The sequence below is a fragment of the Schistocerca cancellata genome, chromosome 1 (assembly GCF_023864275.1).
Source record: "Schistocerca cancellata isolate TAMUIC-IGC-003103 chromosome 1, iqSchCanc2.1, whole genome shotgun sequence".
Lineage (NCBI taxonomy): Eukaryota > Metazoa > Arthropoda > Insecta > Orthoptera > Acrididae > Schistocerca > Schistocerca cancellata.
The window spans coordinates 421,171,998-421,198,440 of NC_064626.1; the positions used below are offsets into that span (position 1 = coordinate 421,171,998).

At 39.6% G+C, this 26,443-nt stretch overlaps 1 protein-coding gene across 2 annotated transcripts in view; it reads left to right on the forward strand.

Moving 5' to 3' along the window:
• Nucleotides 1–25,945, forward strand: part of LOC126175995 (phosphoserine phosphatase) — a 60,740-nt gene extending 34,795 nt beyond the window's left edge. For both annotated transcript variants that reach the window (XM_049923121.1, XM_049923112.1), the window contains exons 5-6: nt 9,731–9,892; nt 25,698–25,945. In XM_049923121.1, the coding sequence (XP_049779078.1) occupies nt 9,731–9,892; nt 25,698–25,792 (257 nt within the window). In that variant the 3' untranslated portion in view covers nt 25,793–25,945. The remainder of the gene's footprint in view (nt 1–9,730; nt 9,893–25,697) is intronic.
• Nucleotides 25,946–26,443: the final 498 nt, after the last annotated feature.

Consider the following 26,443-nt stretch of genomic DNA (forward strand, 5'->3'; position numbering starts at 1 on the left):
TGCATGGGCAGCTGTACCTGTACACGCCATCCATGCTCTGTTTGACTCAATGCCCAGGCGTATTACAGCCAGAGGTGGTTGTTCTGGGTACTGATTTCTCAGGATCTATGCACCCAAATTGCGTGAAAATATAATCACATGTCAGTTCTGGTATAATATATTTGTCCAATGAATACCCATTTATGATCTGCATTTCTTCTTGGTGTAGCAATTTGAATGGCCAGTAGTGTACTAGGATCTTTGAGGCTCAACATCCACTGTAATGTGACGTGATCCGTAATGACAGTAAACTTCCTCCCATACAAATAGCATCGAAAGTAGGTTACGCCAAACGTGAGTGCTAAAAGTTCCTTCTCAGTTGTACTGTTATTCAATTCTGCTTTGTTAAGCCGTCGAGATGCATAACCGATTGGTCTTCCTTCTCCGTTGATTTCCTGTGACAGAATGGCTCCTGCAGCATAATCTGAGGCATCTACCAACAGAAGAAATGGTTTTTGAAAACTTGGGTATGCTAGTACAGGGGCTCTAGTTAAAACATGTTGAATTTGTTGCATGACTTCATCAGATTCCTTGGTCCAGGTAAAACTAACTCCTTTCTTCAATAATTTAGTCAGGGGCTTGGCAGTGGTAGCATAATTGTTCACAAAATGTCTGTAATAATTTGCAAGGCCTAAAAATGACTGTAATTCTTTGATATTTGTTGGTGTTGGAAATTCCTTTACTGCTGTGGTCAAACAGGGATCCGGTTTGACATCTTCTTCGCTTGTTATATGTCCTACATATTGTATATGCGATTGTGCAAAGGCACACTTTTCCAGTTTCACACTCAAGTGAGCTCCTTTCAACCTTTCCAATACGTCCCTCAGTCTCTCTGCATGTTCCTTCATAGTTTTAGAAAAAATGATAATGTCATCTAAGTATACTTAACATGTTGTTGGTTTCAGTCTGCGCAGCAACAAATCTGTAAATCTTTGAAAAGTGGCGGGTGCATTCCTCAAACCAAATGGCATTCTTAAAAATTCATATAACCCCGTAGGTACAACAAAAGCAGTTTTATAGTGATCCGGGGGTGCAACAGGGATTTGATGATATCCAGAGCGCATATCAAGGATGGTAAACTTAAAAGTTGCCTAGTCGGTCTAATGTTTCATCAATACGCGGTGTGTCGGGATTAGTTATTCGGTTCATCGCCCCCGTATCGACACATAGACGATAGGCTTTCTCACCATTTACTGACTTTTTTGGCCCGACGACCACGGGGGAAACCCACGAACTTGAGGAGGGCTGAATAATTCCTGCTGCTAATTGCTGCTGAATCGTATCTTCGACTAAAGATTGCAAATGATACGGTATACGATACGGCTTTTGCGCAATTGGCTGGGCTTCACCGGTCAGAATTTTGTGCTGAACCAAATCCGTGGCCGGTAGAAACTGCCTCTCTTCAAATGACCAAGAAAATTCCTCTAACACTGGCTGCAACATCCTTTTCTCTTTAATACTTAAAGGACTCAACTTTTCTGTCAACTGATTCGTTCATGACGACGCGACATAATGCACTTCTCTGCTGGACACTTATTTCTACTCTGTCCCTTCTCATCTTTACTTTGTGGAATTTCAGCTCCTCCTCCTTCTTCCAAGATCTTCTGTCCATTAGCTAAAATAGTACCTTTCGGTATTACATCATCTTTCACACCAAAGTTATCTATACTCACTGGTATTGCAAAACCTTTCTGTTTTCTTTCCGGTCGGCAAATACTTCTCTTAATATGAACTGATTGATGATGTAATACATCATTCTGGGTGAGCGGATCCACTAGAATTTGTCTTCGGCTGCTTTCGTTTCTTGACATCTATCCAAAAAAATTTTCCACTTCTGCCTCTTGTCCTTACAGGGTCAGTGGTTTTTATCGCCCACATCCGCGGTTTTATGGGAAACTGTGAACGGCGCATTTCACAGCTTCCTCGCGTCTGATGGGTTGGTACACTGCCGAAACAATGAATTGCTCCACCGAACTGCACAGTTCGCATTCGATAATTCACTATTCCCTGATAATGGTGCAAGAAGTCATTCCCTAATACGATGTCAAAATCACCTTTATTTAACCTTACTACTTCCATCTCCTGACTGTAATTATTCTCATCTATTTGCAGATTCACCACACACGAACCTGCAGGGACTATTATTTCTTCACCAAAGTCACTGATATGGAATCAGGGTGGCTGCAGCACCCTTCGATCATTTTTATCTACAAATAATACACTAATTTGTGCACCAGTGTCAAATAAAATCGTAACTACTTTGTTCCCGAGTATGCCACTTACACTAACATGTTCCACCTCTTTACTTTGTCCGGTCCTCACCGGGTGTATTATTCTGGTCTGGGGCACGGGCGGGTGGCGGAGCCTGCCCCCCAATCATTTTCCACGTTTGACCCCACGTTGCAGCGGTGGCCATGCATCTGGTTAGAAAATTGGGACTTTGTTGGACAAACATTATTAAGATGACCTACCGTCTGGCAAATAGTGGAGAAGGGTGCGCGACAGTGCATTTCAATGTGGTTGGGTCTCCCACAATGCTGACAAAATACTTCTTTTGCTAATACCGGTACTGTACCCGGCGGATGCAGTGCAGCAGTGCAATACATCTTCACATACTACCGCCAAACGAACAGCTTCAAACAAAAAGGGGGGGGGGGGGGGGGTGAGGCTGCTTAAACTTCTCCTCCAATGCAGGAGTCAATACCGTGAACAAACACAGCAAATGCATGCGCTTCTGCTTCCAAGTGCAAAATCCTATTTTCACTGGCATTTTCACCTAGCTTGTAAGTACGACAAGATACGGCTCATAGGCGATCTGCGAAAGCATCAAAATCCTCATTAGGCTTCTGCCTAAGATTTGATAATTGATCTCTGTAATATCCGGTACCTCTGGTGTCAGAATAACGCATAGTTAATCCGCGGGCCAAAACTTCAAAGTCTTGCGTATCGCGCAATTCGTCCACTGTCTGTATAAACATTCTGGCTTCCCCTGTCAACTTCAATCTGACTATGTTGACCAATAGGCCAGGCACAAGTGAAAATTACTTACAGTTGCCATCTTAGCTGAAATTGTGGTAGTTGTATTAGTGACAGAATTAGTATTACTTGTCACGGGTTGTACATTTGTTACAGACATGAAGCTAGCCACAGATATAGAAGTTCGCACAATGGCTTCCAGCGTCTGTTTCAAGACGCGGTTTTGCTTAATTAACTCTTGACTTTGTATGAACAATTGGTTCATTCCAGTATTAATAACTTCGAGTGGGTCTTGTGAGGCAGCTGCCTCTTCGGGAGTATCCCACTCCATCACTCTCATTCCCATCGGCATGTTTACAAAATTAGGGGGCGCTAGTGACCCAAAAAAATGACTGTTACAGAAAAGAAAGGTCACAAAATAACCTAATCCAGCAGCAGACGGCTAGTGATGTTAATTTTTTAAGCGACACTATGACTTACATGAAGGTTGGGTCGGCGCAATGCGTTGGCGGCGGCGACAGCGTGATGGAGTGACGGCGGTGGGCACGGTGGTTCGGCCGGCAGCTGACATAGGTGCGGGCGGGCAGCTGCTGGACTCTGACTCTCGGGCAGCGGCGGATGTGTTGGTAGTGGACGACGGGGGCGGACCCGTCGTGCGGCGCCAGATGTGTTGGCAGCGGACGGCGACAGCTCGGCCGGTACTCAGCGGCAGGCCCCTGGCGCGATAGCGAATGATACGACAGTGTCCAGCTCATGTGGCCGGTTCCAGCAGACTCAAATGGCCACGTCGCTGCAGCGCGCGCCCTGTGCGTTTCTACTAACACAGCCGCAGTCTGTGCGAGGCGAGCATGGCGGCCTGCTAGTGCTTTCTACACGCGCAAACTGCTCGACAATACAAGAGCATGGCAAAGTGCAAGATACTGTGACATCAGGCTATTGGCAAGATACATTTGCCGAAAGAATTTAGATTAGTGAGAAAGTCGGTATGGGAACGTATCCCGTTTCTGACACCAGTTTTGTACAGGATCACAGGAGTGGAAGGCGTTGGGTGGGAATAAACTATTAGGGCAATTTTAGTTAAGAGGCCATTTATTGGCAGAAAGTGCATTCAAATGGGCCACATCCGAAGCGTGGCCTGATCAGTGTCGCCTAGACGACGTTACCTTGTCAGCACACAAGGGGGGGGGGGGGGGGGGGGGGCGGCACGGCACGTGATTGAGATTGCCCACCCCGTTGCCGACTTGCTATTGCCAGACCGTGGGATGAGAAAATTACAGGCAGCCGAAGCCACCGGCTCATGCTGGACCGTAACAAGAGAATGAAATTAACCTTTCAAAATAAATTAACGGTAGAATCACGTACTATCTGGCTCAACCTTCCATAGCCCTGTTGATTGCTAAGGAAAATAAAGGAAAGACAACCATTCACCTATTTTACTTAATTTTATCCATTGTGGTTTGCGTTGATGCCATGGCTGAGTTTGTATGTAAAACATGGTAGGAAAAACCTCCATTTAAAATCACAAAAGCCAAATTTTTGACTGAAGGTGATATTTCTGTATTCATATTTTGCAAATTAAAGTATTGCCCATAAATAGTTAATTATAGTTTACTTGTGTACAAAAATAGTTCTTTTGGAGAATAAGTGAGTCATTTTGTTACTATTCTGTGGGGACAATAATTTGGAGAAAAGAAAGTAGAAAAAGTTTAACCGTTTGTTGTTTTTGAGCTTTTGTCATGAATAGTGAAGATCATATGTCAGGAACAGTTTTGGCACATAAATTATGTTGGTTAATCAGATCTTCAGGCTTTCAATCTTGAGTGTATCAAATGTTGCTGAAGCGGAATTCGTACGAATGTGACAGTGGATCATATGGGAAGAAGTTACTAGAAATATATTCCAGTTTCCTTAGTTTTACTCGAGCAATATACTTGGTGTAGCCAGTGGAAAGATCATTCTATGGTATTAAAACAGTTTTAACGTTCAAGTCCACAGCATATAATGAAATAGAAGATTCAAGAATGAGTTAGGTTTGTTGGGAAGGGATAAGTAGCATTCTTGCCCTTCTTGTCCAAATATGAAATTACTTACTTATAACACTGTCACTGGGAGAAGAAGTGGCTGGAAGTGACAAACCATATGTTGTTGTTAATAAAATCAATAATGCACCTGTGGCAATCAGTATAATTGGACAACAGCATTTTCATGATTTCTGGTTATAATCATTATAGCTTAACTGGCTGCATTTTGTATTGGTGACAGTGACCTTCTCTCCCTCCCCATATAAACTATGTTTAGCCTAGCCTCAAAGATGTATACATACTAGCGACCTGCTCCAGCTTCACTTCATATCTATGGCAAGATCACATACATGGCAAAGAGACAATAAATTATATATACTCGTTAATCAATATATCTGTTAGTGAAAACCATATTAAAATTCCTTTATTTATAATACGAATAAATGTTCAATTGAGGAACTCTTAGTATGCAATATACTGCTGTAACTAAAATTTGTCTGTATCAGCTTACATTTCTTTGTAAACAATTCTCTCATAAATGTAAAGCTTACCATTTAAACACTGTCCTTAGGTTCCCAATTGTCACATGCCAAGTCACTTGTGACACTCAGTGAGAATCATACCATTCAGTAATCATGTTGCAACATTCTTATCTGTCTTTTTATGATTCTGACAGAGTTCTACATGTCAGATATAATTGACAGTCTCTTTGATAACAGTAGCATATTTTCAGTAACTTAAAATTAACCAAAGTTGATACATAGAAAGTTTGCCACTTGTGTTATTTGTAATTGATTATTTTATTCCTTGTGTCATACATTACATTTAAGGTTCTTATTTAACCATTTTTTAGTGGTTAGCCTTGAATAAGTATTTAGGAAGGATAGAAATAATTAGCATTTAGGTTAATTCAGATACCAGCAGTGTCTTATCTGGTAAAAAAGGAGCCTAGCTGTATTCTTGGTTTCTTGTACTGGTGAAAACGTATACACTAATTACCACAAAATGCCATGCCATGCCATGTAGTATGAATTCCAAGGCTCACAGAGAGACACACTAATAAAATCTGTTTGGGCTTCCAGTTTGGCAGGTGGTTAAAATCCTAAGTGCTTTCAGCTGGATTCTTTTCTGGCATTGTCAAATGGAAACTTGCTGTATGTCAACTCATTGCTATTGTTGTGCTACCAGCTGTGATGTCTGTTGTGCCCAGTCCATCACCAAATAAGTCAATATTTGTCCCATGTCCACTTCAATCTCAAGAGTGCTGGATCCCACATTGCACTGAGTTACAGGCTACTTTCTTTATTGAGTGTGTTTTCTGATATTTTAATGTCAATTGCTAATTTTGCTATCGTGTAACAGAAGAGGAAGAGGACTGCAGAGAAACGGAAAAGAAAAATTCATCTGTCTCTTGCAATGACAAGATTGTGGCAACAGAAATAAAAAATGTTCCATTATAAACATTACAAAAAGATACTCAAGCAGTTACCATCTCTACACTTTAAGAAAATAAGTTCGTACTGATGCCACGGAGTATCCCCATCTGTGAAATAAAAATAGGTGCACTCATAATGATCAGTCAGTGTGTGAACAAAATTCATCGTGAAAGTAGGCAGGTCCTTCAAAATACTGTAGCAAGAACTTCTGACACTGAAGTGCAATAGCAACACCATATGTAGTGGGAAGAGGTAGACGGCACCATATTAAGACTCTTCCAAGCTTTCCAAGTGATTTATTGTTTCCAACTACAGTGCCGCGTTCCCCTCGGTCTGCCGTCACTGGGTCACTTCGCTGTCTGTGAAATGGCTTGGCTTGGAATGGCTGCCTCAGTGACCCGTGCAGTGCACTGCTGTGTGGTGGCCTTGTACGGCTGTGACGTCAGGATGCACCAACAGTTGACTCGGTGGACTTCCTCCCTGCCGACTCAGTGCCGGTCACCGGGAGCCGCAGGTGGCCCGCTGCACGCTACTTCGCAGTCGTGATTCAGATCACGGGGACAACAAGCATCTGCGATCCTATGTCAGAATCTGCGGCCCTCGCCTCGGGATGTCTCTGGTGCTTGTTGGAAGCCAAGACGACTGCCTATGGTAGTGAGCTGTGATGTGGCCCATTGCTGGCTGGCTACAGACCCCGCGTTGGCCTCAGAGGTTCGAACCAGCGACCTGCCGTGGACTGGAATGCTGGCGCCCATCTGCTGCTGCGTGTAGCCAGTGGTGTGACTTGCCCTGCCATCCAGGAGAGCTGCCCAACTTGAATGCCTTGTTAGAAAATCGGCACCTATTTATACACAGCAGTGCACCTCTGTTTTGCTTATGCGCCGTTCTGCGTCACGTACTCAATAACACTTAGGTTAGCCAGTGGGCCCCTTCTGCCTGTGACTTGTGCCATACGAACCGCTGCGTGTACTTTTTCTGGCGGTTCTACGCCCCTGTGGCCTCTATTTTACTTCGCAACTGCTGGTGAGTTTAACTCACTGTAAACAGGCCCGCACCTGGCTGTAACTTGCGTGCTCAGAAATATTGCACCAAAACTGAATTTTCCTATCCCAAACGGTAGTGCCACTGCAATACAAACAACTGATATTTTGCATGACTAGGACTGAAAGCAGTTGACTTTGTTGTAGTATCTGCTCATTGTGGTTCTGTCTACTGAAAGGAGGGACTGCAGCTGCTATCATGTACAGGCAGTCTAAGGCACAAAAAACAGGCTGAAGTACGAAGAGGATGCCTATCAACAATTGCCATAGGTCTAGCATTAAAAATAATGAGAAAGACACCAAAGTTTATGATGTATAATGTCAAGAAAGCAGATGGTTCCACTAGCTGAATTATTTGTCAGCAAGTTTGAGACAGTGATGTAATTGTCAGTTTTGATGAGGTGTCATTATTTATACATGTTTCCATCAAAGACTGTACAGACTTGCTGTCTCATTTCTTTGACTGTTTTTCTACTGTTTAAATACATCCAGATGGACAGCATTTTGATGGGAAGTTCCTTAGCTCTATTCATCGTGAACTTTTTCTTATGAGGAAATTACCTTGGGCACACCTCCAGTAAAGCCTAGTTGACTTTATTGCTCTGTCAACATATCATCTGGCTCCATGGAGATGGAAAAACTCTTGGGAGTTCTGGAAGCACCTGAGGGCCATTCATTACGATCACATCATGTACATGACGGAGGTTGAGACTGACAGTACCTTGACATCATCCACTGATAAACCTGTTTGACTCAGCTTAGTGTTTATAGGAAACCCACCCATATGACTGATATTGCACTCTTTCAGCTACCTCGATTGGACACAGAAGTGCAGTGTTGTGAAGACTGTAGTGTATTGTGCAGTATCAGTTTCAGAGGTACAAAACTTTGCCGGAAACTAAGCCACCTTTAGAATCATTATAATGGTACATTTTTCGATCATCATCAGATTTCACAGGCCATTTCTGGACATGCATGAACAAAACACTGCTGAAGACCAGAACAAGAAGATTGCATTGTTGGCATTTTGCGGTTCAGTGAAGACACATGCCATCAAATCAGTTTTCAGGGCCCCAGCAAAAATGACAGCTCATGAGGCCTTTGAAGGACAGTGTAGGCCTTGGAACAACTGGCATACATAAAATACCATGTTTGTGCGATTGCTAATGCGTGGGATAAACTATGTACAATGTGGAGTAATAAAGAGGAGTACATGGGATGTGTATGCCTATGCTGTCCATAACAATCAGCTGTGCAAAACATGTTTCACAAAATGGACAATGAATTGGATCCTGTGACATAAGTCATTACAAGGACAGATGAGTTCTGGGATATTATTAAAATAAACTGATTTACACTAAAATCTGAGAACTTACTCTTAACATAGATGGCAGCCTGTGACTTACTACAGCATAATGTTGGAGCATCATGTGGTTGAAGGACATGGCAGAGTTGGGGACAGTGCATTTGGCACTAGTAGGACAATAGCTATATAAGAACAATTCATTGTTAAACCAGTTGCTTATTGCCATCCCAGTTTCATTGTTAAATCAGCTGATAAGCCCAGTCATAAATGTATTTCACCCAGTTACGGACACTGGAGAAAGTTTCTGATAACTGATTTGCAATTTACAAGAGTCAGCAAGAATACTACTACTGCTGCTGCTGCTGTTGGTGCTGCTGACAAATTTGCTTTACTTAATGTAAACGTCACTCTCAGATTAAGTCTTAGGCCTGTTCCAACCAGATGACTGCTGCTTACAAGGCAGCTTGAGGCATGATTTATGATCGCGAGACATGATCGAAATGTTGCCAGACCATCCAGCAATCATTGCCAGTTGATGTATCCTGATTGTGCCACTGCTTTTGTTTTCTTTTTTTTCTTTTATCAAAACAACTCCTCATTTGGCTTTGTGATGTAGAGTGGACCCTGTTCCAGACCTCCTTACGTCAGACAAATTCTGAGGAGATGCTCTGAATTGAACCCACACCAAAAGTAGCAACACTAACCATTTGGATACGGAAGGGGTCCTTTGCTGTATTTTGTAGATAAAATTATCTGTGTGTGAAGGTGATGCTAAAGACTGTCCCAGACACTGATATTGTAATTGTAATGTTGGAAAATATCTAATTTCATCTGTTGCCTATTCCCTACCTATCTGTTAGTTTAAAAAGTGCTATTCTGTTTCTTACATGTAATCCCAATTTGTGTTAATAGGTGATTATGCAGGATTTGATGAAAATGAACCCACCTCAAAAACTGGTGGAAAAGGTGAAGTGATCAGAAAGCTGAAAGACAAATATGGGTATTCAACTTTAGTATTAATAGGTGATGGAGCTACAGATTTAGAAGCATGTCCACCAGCAGATGCATTTATTGGTAAGTCAAACTTTGGCTCCTACTATACATTGGTGGTCTGAATGTGCTGTGAAACATGGTATTTAAAACCCATGTTAGTTGTAGATGTTAATTTTGAAAACATTTACCTGTTTATACATCTGTCATTTCCCATGATAGATGTATATACTTTTTATGACAGTATACATCCTCACCATTGTAACTGTGGGCAGGCTAAATATGGTGAAAGGTAAACTAAAAATGGAAAGGATGAATTATGTAAAGCTTTAGAACTTACTACTGTGGATTGCGAGTAGTGCAGTGCTTCATTTTAGTGGGAGAATAGGAACTGAGGTACATTATCTATGAAATAGCGCATTAGATTATTTTGAAGCTTGGGAAGACAAGCAGGCAACATGTTACCAGAAGGCACACTATTTAACATTTGTGATCGAACAAGGTGGCTAATCATTAACCCATTAGTGCCTAGAATTATTAAGTTTGCATTTCCTACTTAAAAATAGCTGTAGTTTTGTAACAGATTCATAGTTAGAACTTAAATTTAATTTTTACTTATACAATCCTGAAAATTGATATCAACTTAAATTTCCATTGGGCACTTAAGGTAACAAATGAAACACATTTCCAGATTTATTACAGATTATTAGCTTTTTAATACTATTGCTGTTACACATTCTTACTTACTTTTAAAAAATAGTTTGAAACACTGAAATCAGTTTAGAGTCATAAGAAATTCTCACCTGAACCATATTTTCTCTCACTCTTCTTAGCTTAGTCGCTCAAAACAATCTGAACAAACTAGTCTTGGCAGTTCACACACACATACACAGTTCGATTCTGACATACCTTACATCTACAATGCTTAGATTGTCCTTTGACAATGAGATGATCTTTTCCATCTTGTGTTATATCATCTAGTGGAAGAAATCATGATGATAGATCAGGTTTTGCCCTACAGGTGCCATGTGTTTTCAAAATTTGAAGCACAACTTGCCTTTGAAACTGAAGATATGGGAAATCATTTGCCAACCTCCTATATAACAACTTTCCCTTGACACAACGTGTCAATACCCCAAGCAAGCAGGACCGCCATTTTTAATCCTCGTTTCTGTCCTGTATAGGGCCGCGAAGTGATTATCCATATCAACCTCTCCCATATGCAGATTATATTGTTTCACAGCATGTGGCTTCTTTGCAGTTACTTTTTCTATCTGTTCTTCTGAATCTTTTTGAATTTTGTTAAGGTTCCACATTATTGAGTTAGAAAGAACTGTCATTAGTGCATTGTCATTTCATCTTATTGTTGTCAACTGGCTATTAGATACTGGAACACATTTTCCTCTCTCTCTCTCTCTCTCTCTCTCTCTCTCTCTCTCTCTCTCTCTCTCGCTCTCTCTCTCTCTCTTTTTGTTTTCCAGCAATGGAATATTTCTGTACCGAATTAAACCAGTCACAACATTCCTACCATGAGAAAGAACAGTTTTTAGGTATATTCATGTGTGTGCACCACAGTAAGGTTCTGTATGTATATTGTAGCCATAAGGATTTGCCAAAACCCACGTGAAACCAGATCTGATTGGTTTACCTTTGATAAACTGTTTAGCGCCGTGCTTCCCATAATAGGGTACAGTACTCTCATTAATAGACACTGCACTGTCAGAGGAAACTAGTTCAAAAGTGTCACTGAGAAACTTCAACAGTGGCCTCACTTTATAAAGCCCCTCTTCATTTATGTTTGTGTTGTCATTCGAGTTCATATATTGCAAGTTTTCTTTTGTCTCATAGATACTGAAACTAAAACTAGTTTGCAACCAGATTTGTTTCTTTTCTTCTTTCTTTTTGTGCAGTCTGTGGTAACCTGTGAGAACCAGTATTCCCAGGACAGTACAGAGCTCATCATAGGAAACATTCAAATTATGTGCAGTGTATAAATTTCTTGTATTTGAAATAAAATGTAATAAATGTGGACCGTAAGACTTGTATTCTTCTTTTAGTTTCCAGCTTGACTTCTCCATCTGCCCTATATTGAGACAGTCGGTGTTTTACTTGATTTGGTTCTCGAATGTTTGGGTGGAGATGGAGTCTCTGCAGAGTTGTCAATTTCTTCTATTGTGTCTGGCCATTGACTTTTCTCCTCACTGCAATATTTTGACTTAGCTTGGCCTTCTTCTTTCCTTTCATACCCTACAACAGGTGATGTGGTAGGAGTCTCCATGGAATCCTCAGCTTCTACTTCTTGTTGTTGACTTTTTTCACTTACTACAAAACTTTAACTTGACATACCCTCCTTCAGTACTTACAATGGGATACCTGCAGAGTCTTCTTAAGGGCAGCCATACAACAGTTAGTAATGGGTGGGGGTCCAAGACTGGGGGTCTGGAGTATTTTTAATATTTTGGAAGGTAAATGTCAACTTGTCAGAAGCCATAAAAAATTCCCATCTTTGTCCCTGTTAAATACCTGTGCAATATCAACTTTTAAAATAATTTTCTTGAAAGAAAAACACCTGATTACACAATATCTTTTCCTTTCTCTGATTTGGTGTCGTCCTCTCCCCCCCCAGGTATGGGTGCCCTTGCTTCTTCTCCTTGAGTGCACTGCAAAATTTTGCCTTGATGTGCCTTTCTTCTTTCCTTTTGTATTTACAACATATTTAATTTCCTCCAACTGAACTTGTGCCTGTGCACTTAGCATATGTGCAGGGAGATGACATGGGTTTCCTTAAACTTCATCAAATAAATTGGAATCTTCATCAGTATCTAGTAAGGAGGGGCGTCACCAACTGCTTGTGTTGTTCCGTTTCCATCATTCTCAAAAAATTTATTATTGCATCTACTGTTCATAAATTATCATCAAAACTGAAAAAACCACAACTGCTCAATGACAACTAAAGATGCCAGACATATTTTCCCAAACATAAATCATACTAAAAATTCAAAAAAAAAAATCCTACCTATAATTTAGACTATTTATTACAAGACAGCAAAGAAAATTTACTTCCAATACTCAACTATTATTGTGTACTTACATTTTTCATGGAAGTTGTTCTTAACACTCATACATACCAACAGATTAACATTTATATGCAGCAACAAAGAACTGTAAACTGATACTCCAGAATTTCAACACAGTAATATGTCTATAACAGCTGCCATCATTTAAATTGTGTACATTACCACTGCAGCCAAAGTTAATTTTTAAATTCCTTGGCAACTTTGTGTCTTTGGGCATTAATGGGTTAATATAGTGGACCCATACTTGCGTGCACACTCTCTCTCTCTCTCTCTCTCTCTCTCTCTCTCTCTCTCTCTCTCTCTCTCTGTGTGTGTGTGTGTGTGTGTGTGTGTGTGTGTGTGTGTGTGTGTGTGTGTGTGCGCGCGCGCACGTGCGTGTGTGTTTAGCATAGCTCTGGACCAGTTGGTGCAATTTTGACCAAACTTGGTACACTAACTAGGGTTTGGGGTAGGAGTGACAAAGAGGTGCAGTGTAAAAATATCAAAGAAACTGATATTAGTGACAGATCCAGTAGCAAGACTGGTCGGTGACAGTCCTCATGACATTTAAGCCCTGTGCAAATACGAAGGATGTTCTGTAAGTAATGCGATAATTTTTTTTTTTTCTCTGTAAATTGCAGTTGAAAAAATGTTTGTTATGGAACATTGTGGAATATTCTCACTTCAGCTCCTGTAGTTTCACGAAGTTGAGATAGGTGGTGGAACTACAAGTAACTTTTAAAATGGCATCTGTAATGGAGGTGCATTCCAAATAGAACTTTTCTTCAGTTTCTTTAGAGCATTGCAAATATTCATAGGCACATGCAGAAGGTGTACAGAGACCTGGCAGTGAATGAAAGCACAGTGAGTCACTTGGTGAGGCATCTGTCATTGTTGTAACACAATTGCATAAAACAGCAATCCATGGAAGTGACTTCAGTGCATTTGTTGCCACAAAAGTGCAAATGTACTTCTCCTCAGTGATTATGCAAGGCCTCACACAAGTCTGCGCTCCTGAGAGGAAGTTGCAAATCTTCATTGGACTGGTCTTCCTCATCCACCCTAAGACCCAGATCTTGTGCCTTCCAACTTCCATCTGTTTGGCCCAATGTAGGGTGCATGCCACAGTAAGCAGTATGTGGATAATAGGGAGGTTAAGGATGCAGCAAGACGTTAGTTCTGATGTCAACCAGTAGAGTGATAAAATACGGGCGTACAAGCCCTCCCAGTAACGTAGCATAAGGCCATTGCATTGAACAGAGATTATGTTGAAAAATAAGGACTTTGTAGCCAAAAGAGTGAGGAATAATATGGTGTATTGAAATCCTAAATAAAACCAATGTACTTTCAGAAGGAAAAAAAAGTGTTGCATTATTTTAAATTTCTGTTAAGTTTTATAATCATATTCCTGTGACTTGATGTGGGAAATAATTATCTTCTTGCAAATGTATTTGTATATTCTGGTTGGAGTGGTTGAAAGACTTACGTAGTACTGCTGCTGCTGCTGCTGCTGCTACTACTACTACTACAACAACTACTACTACTACTACTACTACTACTATTACCACCACACACACACACACACACACACACACACACACACACACACACACACACATTTTTATTCGTCAACAAAAGTGTTTAAGCTAAAAGATGACAGGTCACAAATAATTTTCTTAGAGGTACTTAGGTGAATCAAAGCTCACCAGGATGTGTGTGTGTCACACAGTAAATGATTTGTCAGAAATTTGACTTGAAAACCTGCCATCCTTTCAGGTGTCCTCTGTGCCTTGTCACTTCGGTAAAGTCCACGGAGATGGACAAAGCTATGGAGAAAGAGGCAGCCACAGCATTTGTACCATATACCAGAAAGCTCCCAGGGAAACTCAGACACAGTCTCAGAAATCACCAAGTAGAAAAGTCTTCTGCTTGCCCAATAAAACAGGGCATTATTGCAAAATGTCAAAGATAGCTTCAGTTTACTGAAGGCCAGGGTCACCGAATTCCATGGCAATGTGGCAATACATATATTGGACAAACTTTACACCATGAAAGATCACTGACGAGAACACCAGTAGCACACTTAACTAATATATCCTAACAAGATGGCAATTGCAGAGCACTGTTTATCTGAGAGTCATGTGATGGAATATGAATGTAACAGGATATTAGCACAACTGTCATCATACTTGGGACAGTGTAGTTAGAGAGATGACTGAAATATGGGAAGTGACAGTCTTGCCAACTGGGGTTGGAGCTGTAGCCTCAGCAATGCTTAGGAAACAGCACTGAATCTAATTCAGAAGGAGACACTCAGCAAATGCAACAAGCCGACAGCTGGGGCAGTCGGAATGCATGTACTGTCACTGCTCCAGTTGTGTGTCACCGACCTCAATCACCAGTGCAGTTGTCTCTTCAGTCACTGATTGACACCTTCGTGTGCGGACAATGTACAGAGTGCCTCATAGGGAGAAGAAATAATAAGTCAGTCGTGCTCCCCAGGAGGTCAGTTTGTGTGTGCAATTAATGTGTTTTATCAACCAAATGTTTCGTCCTTAACACTATGAACCATCGGTAACATGAGGACTGTTCAGTCAACTAATACACCAGGAGAAACTGAAGAATCATGTATTTTCTGTTAGCTGTTGCACCTAACAAATTACTTATTGTATACTGCTGAAATTTTTACAGTCATTGATTTTCCACAACTCATCCTTTTGGTGTTCCTCAACATTCTGACAAAAAGAGGAGATGTAATGGTCTCCACATTTTATCTGATTAATTATGCTAATTATATCTTTGTGCATACAGTGAGACTTCTTACCACTGTAGGTTATGCTAATAACTATTACGTTCTTCCTTATTTTCACAGACATACAAACACTTTGCTTCACTGCCCTAAACTATAGTTCTCTGCAAGAACTAAATATATTTTCCCTGTACTGCATCACATAAGACGAAGTGTTGGAGGTGGAAATGGCAATCTGGTTCAAATACTTGTATCTGGTGGCCAGCTCTATAATTTGGTACAATGTAAACCTACTAAACAACAGTATGTGTAGTTTCCATATATTGTATGAGAAACACTTCCTCCTCCACAGCCTCAGCATCCATAGTAAATATTTTTTCAGATGCTGAGAAATACACCAGACAGCCTACTTCACAAGTAAAATTCCTGTGTCATCGTTATGTCCAAAACAAATCAATCATCTTGACAGCAAATCAGTTAATGTATCTTGTAACACTCCTGCTTCCTATACATTTATGAAAATTTGATTCAAAAAGTTTTTTAAGTCCTTAACTGCAATTCTCACAGGTAATTAAATGTGATTATTGCAATATCTTAATAGCTTTGAAGCAAGAAGTATGGGATGATTTGTCTGTGTAGTTTGAAAAAAATCACTGCTGCCAGGGATTGTTGACTGTGATAATTCTTCATCCTGTTTCCCAATGTATGTTGTGGATTTTCCATCTGTTAATTATATAAGAGATGTGGAATAGATTTTATAGTTTCCAAATAAGTTTTGACACCCATGAAAAATAAACTCTTCTTTTATTACAATTTTGAGTTCTAACAACATACTGGTCACAACTGCACTGCCTGACTTTGGCGTAACACCGGTCCTTATACAGGATGGTCCATTGATTGTGACTGGGCCAAATATCTCACGAAATAAGCGTCAAACGAAAAAACTACAAAGAACGAAACTTGTCTAGCTTGAAGGGAGAAACCAGATGGCGCTATGGTTGGCCCACTAGATGGCGCTGCCATAGGTCAAACGGATATCAACTGCATTTTTTTTTTTTTTAAATAGGAACCCCCATTTCTATTACATATTCATGTAGTTCGTAAAGAAATACGAATGTTTTAGGTGGACCACTTTTTTTGCTTTGCAATAGATGGTGCTGTAATAGTCACAAACATATGGCTCACAATTTTAGACAAACAAGTGGTAACAGGTAGGTTTTTTAAATTTAAATACAGAACGTAGGTACGTCTGAACATTTTATTTCAGTTATTCCAATGTGATACATGTACTTTTGTGAACTTATAATTTCTGAGAAAGCATGCTGTTACAACGTGATTACCTGTAAATACCACATTAATGCAATAAATGCTCAAATAGATGTCCATCAACCTCAATGCACTTGGCAATATGTGTAACGACATTCCTCTCAACAGCAAGTAGTTCACCTTCCGTAATGTTCGCACATGCATTGACAATGCGCTGACGCATGTTGTCAGGTGTTGTCGGTGGATCACGATAGCAAATATCCTTCAACTTTCCCCACAGAAAGAAATCCGGGGACATCAGATCCGGTGAACGTGTGGGCCATGGTATGGTGCTTACGACGAATCCTCCTGTCATGAAATATGCTATTCAATACTGCTTCAACCGTACACAAGCTATGTACCGGACATCCACCGTGTTGGAAGTACATCGCCATTCTGTCATGCAGTGAAACATCTTGTAGTTAACATCTGTAGAACATTACATAGGAAGTCGGCATACATTGCACCATTTAGATTGCCATCGATAAAATAGGGGCCAATTATTCTTCCTCCCATAATGCTGCACCATACATTAACCCGCCAAGGTTGCTGATGTTCCACTTGTCTCAGCCATTGTGGATTTTCCGTTGCCCAATAGTGCATATTATGCCGGTTTACGTTACTGCTGATGGTGAATGATGCTTCGCCGCTAAGTAGAACACGTGCAAAAAAATCTGTCATTGTTCCGTAATTTCTCTTGTGCCCAGTGGCAGAACTGTACACGATGTTCAAAGTCGTCACCATGTAATTCCTGGATTCCTAGTGGATAGAAATATGGTACGGGTGCAGTCAATGTTGATGTAGCATTCTCAATACCGACTTTTTTGAGATCCCCGATTCTTGTGCAGTTTGTCCGCTACTGATGTGCGGATTAGCTGCAACAGCAGCTAAAACACCTACTTGGGCATCATCATTTGTTGCAGGTCGTGGTTGACGTTTCACATGCGGCTGATCGACCTTTTTCGCAATTGGTAAACGGTCCATTTTAACACGGGTAATGTATCGTGAAGCAAATACCGTCCGCACTGGCGGAATGTTATGTGATACCACGTACTTATACGTTTGTGACTATTACAGTGCCATCTATCACAAAGCGAAAAAAGTGGTCCAACTAAAACATTCATATTTCTTTACGTACTACATGAATACGTAATAAAAAATGAGGGTTCATATTTAAAATAAACGCAATTGATATCTGTTTGACCTATGGCAGCTAGTGGGCCAACCATAGTGCCATCTGGTTTCCCCCTTCAAGCTAGGCGAGTTAGTTCTTTGTAGTTTTTTCGTGAGATATTTGGTCCAGTCACTATCAATGGACCACCCTGTATACATGGATGACAATGCATAGTTATTTTTATATTGTTAGAATTCAAATTTTTCATATTTTACATTCAACACTATTAAATGAGATTTTAAATAAATTGACTTGTAATACAAAAAGCTTTCCTATGATAAATTTCATAAAATAAATCCCTCAAAAGTGATATCCAACTATGTAAGATTTCATCAAAAACAAATTGGTATTCTGATAATATTCCTACTCAATTTTCTACTAGGTTATTTAAAATTATCCTGTATCAACTGCAATGTTTAACTCAGATTACACTATTTGAGTTACATATATTAAGACACATGCATTTACTCTAAGGTCACAAAACTCGCGAGATAGTGATACGCACATACACGCATGGCGATAGTCTCGTGTAACAAGGTATAAAAGGGCAGAGCATTGGTGTAGAAGTATTCATACCCTGGTGATTAATGTGAAAAGTTTTCCTGATATGATTATGGCCACACAACAGGAATCAACAGACTCTGAATGCGGAATTGTAGTTGGGGTTAGATGCATGGGACATCCAATTTCAGAGATTTTCAAGGAATTTATTGTTCTGAGGCCCACAAGGGTGAGCCAACAACACCAAATTTTTAGCATTAGCTCTCACAACAGACAACCCAGCAACCAACAGCCTTCACTTAATGACAGAGAGCAGTGGCATTTGCGTGGAGTTCTTGGTGTTAACAGATAAGCCCGACATAAATGCTTTTTCTAAGCCTGGTATTACACTATATCAAATTTCTTTATCAAAGATTTGATCAAATATTGGTCAAATATATTTGACTACGTGGCACTAAAAAGGGGTATTACACTGTCATCATATTTTTCGTCAAAGTTCAAGATGGCTGACAACAACAGCTTGTTATTAACTGCAGCAGTTGCATGTACCACAATTGCACTGTGTGCACATGTGGAAGAGAAGTTGGGGGGGGGGGGGGGGTGGGGATGAAAGGAAACGTACCTGGATGAAGCCTTGGGTTTTAGTCGAGTCGTATATCAATTACTTAAGAATGGATGAGCATAAATTTCTGTATGTGCTCAATGAAGTGTATCCTCATATCACAAAGCACAATACTTACTTAAGACCTGCTATATCTGCAGAAGATTCCTTGCTACAGGAGAGGGTTGGATTAGGTCAGGTCTCCAATCTTGGTATTCAGGGCACCTCACGTTTTAAAGTGCATCATCAGCTTCGTACATCTCTATTAATTTTGTAGTTGTTGGTACACACCAATTGTATTTACCAGCAATGTTTATAAAAATACTACAGATGACAGAACACTGCAGCGATGCTAGCATTCCACATGCTAACATGTCACATTGCAGTGAACAGAAGACAAGTGACTTCTTTGATCAAATCTACAGCGAGGCTCTAGATTTGATCAAATATTTGACGACGTTTGACAAAGTTCCCTATTACACCATCAAATTTCTTTGACAAAGATACTGGACAAAGAAATTTTATAGTGTAATACTGGCCTAACCAGCCTGACATTGCCTGCAGCCCCTCTCCTGGGCTCATATCAGTTGGACCCTAGATGACTGGAAAACTGTGGACTAGTCAGATGAGTCTCAGTTTTAGTTGGTAGGAGCTGATGGTAGGGTTTAAGTGTGGCACAGACCCCACAAAGCCATAGACCAAGTTGTCAACAAGGCACTGTGCAATCTGGTGATGGTTCCATAATGGTGTGGGTTGTCTGGTTTGACTGAACCAATAATTGACTGGAAACAGTTATGGTAGGCTACTTGGTATACATTAGCAGCCATTCATGGACTATAAGTTCCCAAACAATAATTTCATATCACCAGACCACAATTTTTTGCTGTTGGTTTTGAAGAACATTTTGCACAATTCAAGCAAATGATTGGGCCAACCAGACTGCCTGACATAAATCCCACCAAGCATTTATGGGGCATAATGGAGAGGTCCATTCATGCACGAAGTAGTGCACCAGCAACACTTTGACAATTATGGGCAGCTGTAGAGCTATATGGTTAAAAATTTCTGGGTGGGACTTCTGATGACTTCTTGTGCATGCCACATAAAGTTGCTTCTCCATGAAGAGCAAAAGATGGTTGACACAATATTTGGAGATAGCTCATGACTTTTGTCACCTCAGTGAATAAATCGATACATGATTTCAGGTAACTATTCATATACAAATTTAATAGCAAAAATTGGAAAATAGTTACACAGATGGCTCAGGGTTGTGGTGTTACAAGTAGTGTTCACAATGCTTGTAAGAACAAGGCAGTTGCATTATTCCTCTTGCACCTAAGAAATTAACAAATGGGAATTATATCTGGTGTATTTGTTGGTTTCTATCTACCCATCAGGTTTTGACTTAAATATCTCTGGCTGCAGCCTACTTTTTCACCTTCCATGTTATCCATACACCATTTTTTGGAGTATCCCAATTTTTCCACCTCTCAGTATGAATATTACATCCATTTATTGATCTGTTTGCTCACATTCACTCTTCTGTTTCCACTTTTTTTCCCCGATACACTAAAGACTATTATTCATTAGCTTTTTTGAATGCATATTTTATTTCTTTTCCATGGTATCAGTTTTCTGTTTCTTTCTTGTTAGCTGCAGTGTCATCAGTTGTTTGCATTGCATATTTTTCTTCAGTTAATAATGTGACTAATTGGCTCATGTGCTGGTGCTGCTAAGCTGTTGTGTATGTGGAAAGCTACGGTACTGACATCTCCAACAAAATCTTCTGTTTGGTTATCTCTTTGTTGGATGACTGGCTAGCTGACCTTCCCACCATCACGTGCAGTTTTGTTGTTTTATTTGTTTATTAAATTTTGCGCTGGTTGGTAGACTTTACCAGTGAATTGTTGGAAAGTGAAGGATATGTGATCTATAATGGTATTGTCATTAAAACAAAACTTGCTGTACAGGATCTGGGCTCAGTGACTTCATGGGACACGTATTTGATGAAATTAATTTTGTAAATTTAGAAAACATTGTCAACAGGAGAACAGCAATTTAGCACTAGAATTTGGTTAAAATAAATCTAGATCACCAAGCGATCTAGACTGTTATTTTAATGAAATTAATTTAGTATGCTGTTTGTTTGTTCAGTCACTGAATGAAGGCATCATTTATCTGACTACACACTAATTTTACTTGTTGTTTGGTAATCCATTAATTTACGGAAATCGGTTGCCAAAACTTCTGAATGAAGATGGTCAGTGAACAGCTGCGTCTGACTTGTCACTAATGTTGTACATCCGCAACTCATGGACTAGTGGCTGGTGTTGCTGCCTCTGGATCTGGGGTCCCAAGTTCAATTCCCAGCCAGGTTGGGGATTTTCTCTGCTTGGGGACTGGGTGTTTGTGTTGTCATCATTCATCATTCGTGATCAGGGGTGCTGACTTATAAAAAAATATTGGGGGGCCCATACTGGAGGTCATGCCCCATCAAATTTCCTAAATTTTAGATGAAAAAAAGCGAGTCTTAAAGTTTTTTTTAAGCATTTTAGTCATATGATCAACATTAGAACCCCAAAAACTGGACTCTCGATAGCTCGACACTCCGCGAAACTAGACAAGCCCGACACATTTTTTTGGCTTTGAAAAAAACAAAACATACACACACTCAATATTTTCGTAAAAAGCTAATTTAATTTACAGTAATAATTATGCTTATTGACTATTACAGAGCAGTGAATATATAGCTCTGAAAAGACTGAAATTATATTTAAATAAATCCTAAACTATCATTAAAAGAATAAAACGTAAAATATTGCTGTCACACAGTGATAGCACTTTGATTAATAAGTGAAATAGCTAATTTAAACTTACTTTCAATAATACTCAGGGTTCATTAAATAAAAACAATACCTAAAAGTCAATGCTTTAATACAGTTAACAAAGTTAGTACAGTATGCCTAATACTTCCAGTCAAAAAGTGTGTAAATAGCGGGTCTTAATTGAGTCTTACATCATAAAAATATATGTAAGTATTTGAAAATAACTAATACAATACTATAGTAATACAGTACTAAACTAGTACTAACATTTTGAAACTGAAAATTTAACATTACATGTGTATTTAATTCTCTATTTTATAAAGATTTTTAATATTGCTCTAAATGTCATTATTATGGCTAGAGTGTCTGTAAAAGGTGCAAATGTCAACTGTCTGACTGGATTACTGAATATGAAGTCATTGATGACTGGTCGGATATCCAATTCATCGAAAACATCTTGGTGAGCATGAAGAACAGCCAAGTTGTTCAATTGCTTCTGTCCCATTGTTGATCGGAAATATGACTTCAGACGTCTGAGGGCGCTAAATGACCGTTCTGCTGTTGTTGTCATGATTGGAACTACTTGGAGAAGCTTAATGCACTTCAGTACTTCAAATAACATTTCTCCAACTGCAGGCTCTTGTGTAATGTACTTTCTTACATCATGCGCGTTTTTTAAGACCAGTTGTTTTTTATTAGTGATATCGGCAAACATATTCAAATGTAAGCGCAGTCTCTCAATGTCTGGGTCATTTTTTAAAAACTCTGTTGATTTTTCCAAATTTGTTTCACCTCTGTTTACTAAAAGCAAGCACTCTTGTTCAACTGGAATGACCTGTGTGAGTCCAGTTGAAGAAAGTTGCGCTGTTTCACAAACGTCAATGCAAATAGCTTTGTAGCATTCCTTTGGGGGTTTTGAAAGTGTGCGGTGAGCTGGCTTCGTTGGTTTCATTCTTCTTTGGTATACTTCGATTCCAAGGAAGCGAAGGATCCCAAAAGTGTTCAAAACTATCACACCTTCCATTCAATATACAAATCAAGCCCTCACATATTTTTTTCCAGATCAGCAACACTTAGATGAAGGCATTGAATTTTTTCATTGACATCCTCTACTGGGTTCATTGCATGGCAATAAAAACATAAAAAGAAATGTCTTGAATTGTAACATTGACTCAAGGTAGCCTGCACATTTGTAACCTGCCTCTGTTTTGTCCTCTGCAGAAAGTTTTTCAATATTCTCAATATACTGGAAGCTCTCGTAGTCCATTGAGTCAGGCAAATTGGTCGCAGACCAGCTTGGTTGGTGGTGCTCTCGCAGCATATGCTTCTGAAAAGTCCCATCCTTTGCTTGGATTCCCTTGCAGTGTTTATTAAGTCCTTGGCTAAAGCCATAATATCCCTCATAGAAGTAAGATGGCGGAGACTGTCTAGAACTGCCAAGTCTAAACTGTGAGCAGTGCAGCTGCACATAACGTGCTTTTGGTTGTATATCAAAAACTAACTTTTTTAGTCCTTTCAACTTACCTCTCATATTCAAGGCACCATCATAGCACTGTCCTCTTAAGTTATCCATTGACAAATGAAGACTTATCAAAAACATCTTGTAAAATACTAAACAAAGTGTGATTCAGGGCTGGTGGTCTTGTATAAGCCAATAAAGTCTTTGTTGATGATTAAGGAATCATCTACAGCACGAATACAAAATGACACTTGTTCATGAATCAAAGAATCACTTGTTTTGTCAACCACAATAGAAAAATGTTGTCTTCTTGATTGAAGCCAATACCTTTCTCAACACAGACTTTCCTAGTAGATCAAAATTTTCGTTTTGAATATTGTGGGATGTCCACTTATACCCCAAATGCCCTAACCAATCTTTAAACTCAGGTATGTCATTCTTTTGGAGTTCCAACAAATGAAAAAAAAATTTAGTTTACATCTTCATGCCCTCTAATTGCTAGTCCTTGTCAGCTTAAAAACTGTGCGGTAGTAAAAATTGTCTCAAGGGCTAAACAGCCTTTCTTCATATCACTATCTAACTGTTCATTCGATTGGGAGGCCACACTTCAGTTAGTGATAGAATTTAGTTTCAGAATACCTTCTTTATGTGTAAATGTATTTTCATGAAGATGGAATTTTTCCAACATTTTTCTAGTTAGAAAACCTCTGCCTCTTTGCAGGTGTTGCAAAAAAACTTTTTCAGTAGATGCTTCGTATTCTAGCCATGTATATTTCATTAATCAAGACTTCTGAAATGATCTTCCATTACCGGATTGTCCAGCTTTCGGCTGTGAACATTTCTCACCTGAAGACGACAAAGCAATTCATGACACACTAATTGTTGGAGGTTGACTTGCAGTATCATCAACTTCCAAGTGCGCCTTTTTGGTAACAAATTAATCCATTGCAAACTTAATTCACAATACACTAAGAGACTAAAGTAAATGAATAAAACATAGTCATGTAAAATAGTCCACTAGACTCTGAAGTGTGAACACTAAACACATCTGCAGCATGCACTGAATGAAACTATCCACACTGAAAGACTGCAACAGCAGGGTGGGCTTTACATAGCCGCGGCATCGTAATGTCTCGAAGCATCAAGGCAACACGAGGCGGAGGGTCTCAGGCACTTCTGCTCCAGTCCTTTTGATGTCGCCACGGCCGCAGAGCTGGCCTGCCGGCACCAGACTTTACCTGAAGGTTCGCGCACCAGGACAAATTCTAAGTGTACCTGAAGCACCGTAACACTATCCTGATTCACACCACTCGTTTTCAGTTAACCAGCTTACTACCATAATAATTATTACTACCGTAATAATTATTTGTATTTTTTTTAAAAGGGAACTATTGTCAAATAAGGAAAATAAAAATTCCAACATAATTTTGTGATTTCACAAAGCATAATATAACTACTCCCCAAACGAATTTCTGAGAGGGCTCGGGCCCCGTCAGGCCCCATGGACTCGGCGCCTGTGTTTGTTATGTTGACTACATGATTGGACTGTGTAAAAAATTGGGGATTAGTTGGGTCAATGTAATGGTGTAATGAAATACCATGTTCAAGACTCAAGGAACCATTTTACTGACTCTTTGAATCTCAAAAAATGTTGTGTGCAAGATTCTGACAAAGTATACAGTTTTATTAGACATGCTTATCTAGAGTATTCTGCAAAATTATACTAATTTATTAAACACATGACAAACTTTTCCCTTATTACTGTAGATAACATATTTTACTCATTTCCCTGCAATACTTCTATTCTTTTGGGCATCTTCTATTTTCAAAAATAAAATTTCAGTTGTTACAGAGGCAATTAACTCACCTTTCACACTTGTAATTATTACTCAATTCACTTGGTGTCCTTTTTTCAAGTCTGACAGATTATCTTTTAACCAAGGATGTCATGTAAATATTTTTTCAATGTTTTCAAGTACAGCCACCAGATCATGGAGGAATAATCCTCCAAAACATGTTGTGGAGGATCAGTAAGTGTGATTGATTAAAGCAGTTTGTATTTCCAATTGAATATACATACATTGTATTCCAGAAATGTGATGTGTAGTTGACATTTGAAATTTAAATTACTAGGGATTTCTTTTGAAACTGCTGAAAAGTGTCCAGTAGCAGTAATTTGTATTTCATAAATGACCAGTGATTCATATTTTCTGTTTCAGGTTTTGGAGGAAATGTGGTTAGAGAGGCAGTTAAGGCTAAAGCTCAGTGGTATGTTACCGACTTCAAGGAATTGCTGGATGCCCTCCAAGAATAATAAATCGAAATTTGAAACTTGTTGTTGGTACAGAAGCAAATATTTTGGCTGTGATAAATGTGGAACGAATGCTAACATGTCTGTTGTGATTTATTCTTTGTTATAATTTGTCATTGTGTTCTGTATTATGAATTACATTTTCTTAAACGTAAATTGTTATTTACTTTTTTATAATAACTATTAGCCATCCATAACATATAAATGAAAAAAAAAGGGGCAAGTCCCTGCAATATATACAGTATTTATGGAATGAAAATTCACTTCCTCACTGAGTAGTAGACAGTGAGCTGTCGAAAGGCACATAAAAAAAGAATTGAAATGTAGGATGAATTACCTTTTGAACTAGAGTATGTGCAACCCCCCCCCCCCCCCCCCCCCCCCCACACACACACACACACCTGAAGCAGCTAGTGTACGAGATAAATGCAAGAGGGACAGGCACATAGAATGTGAATGCAACATGGCAGCTGGCTTTATTGCATCTGTGCAGTGCACTGTGACATTTAATGGATTGGGAGGGGATGACAGAGCAGAGGAAGGGACGAGAAGAGGGTATATGTGTAGGATGTGTGAAGTTAGGATCCAGGGGCAGAGGTTTCTTTGCTTCTGATGGAGACAGAGAGCACAAAGATCGCAGATTTTCTCCTACTC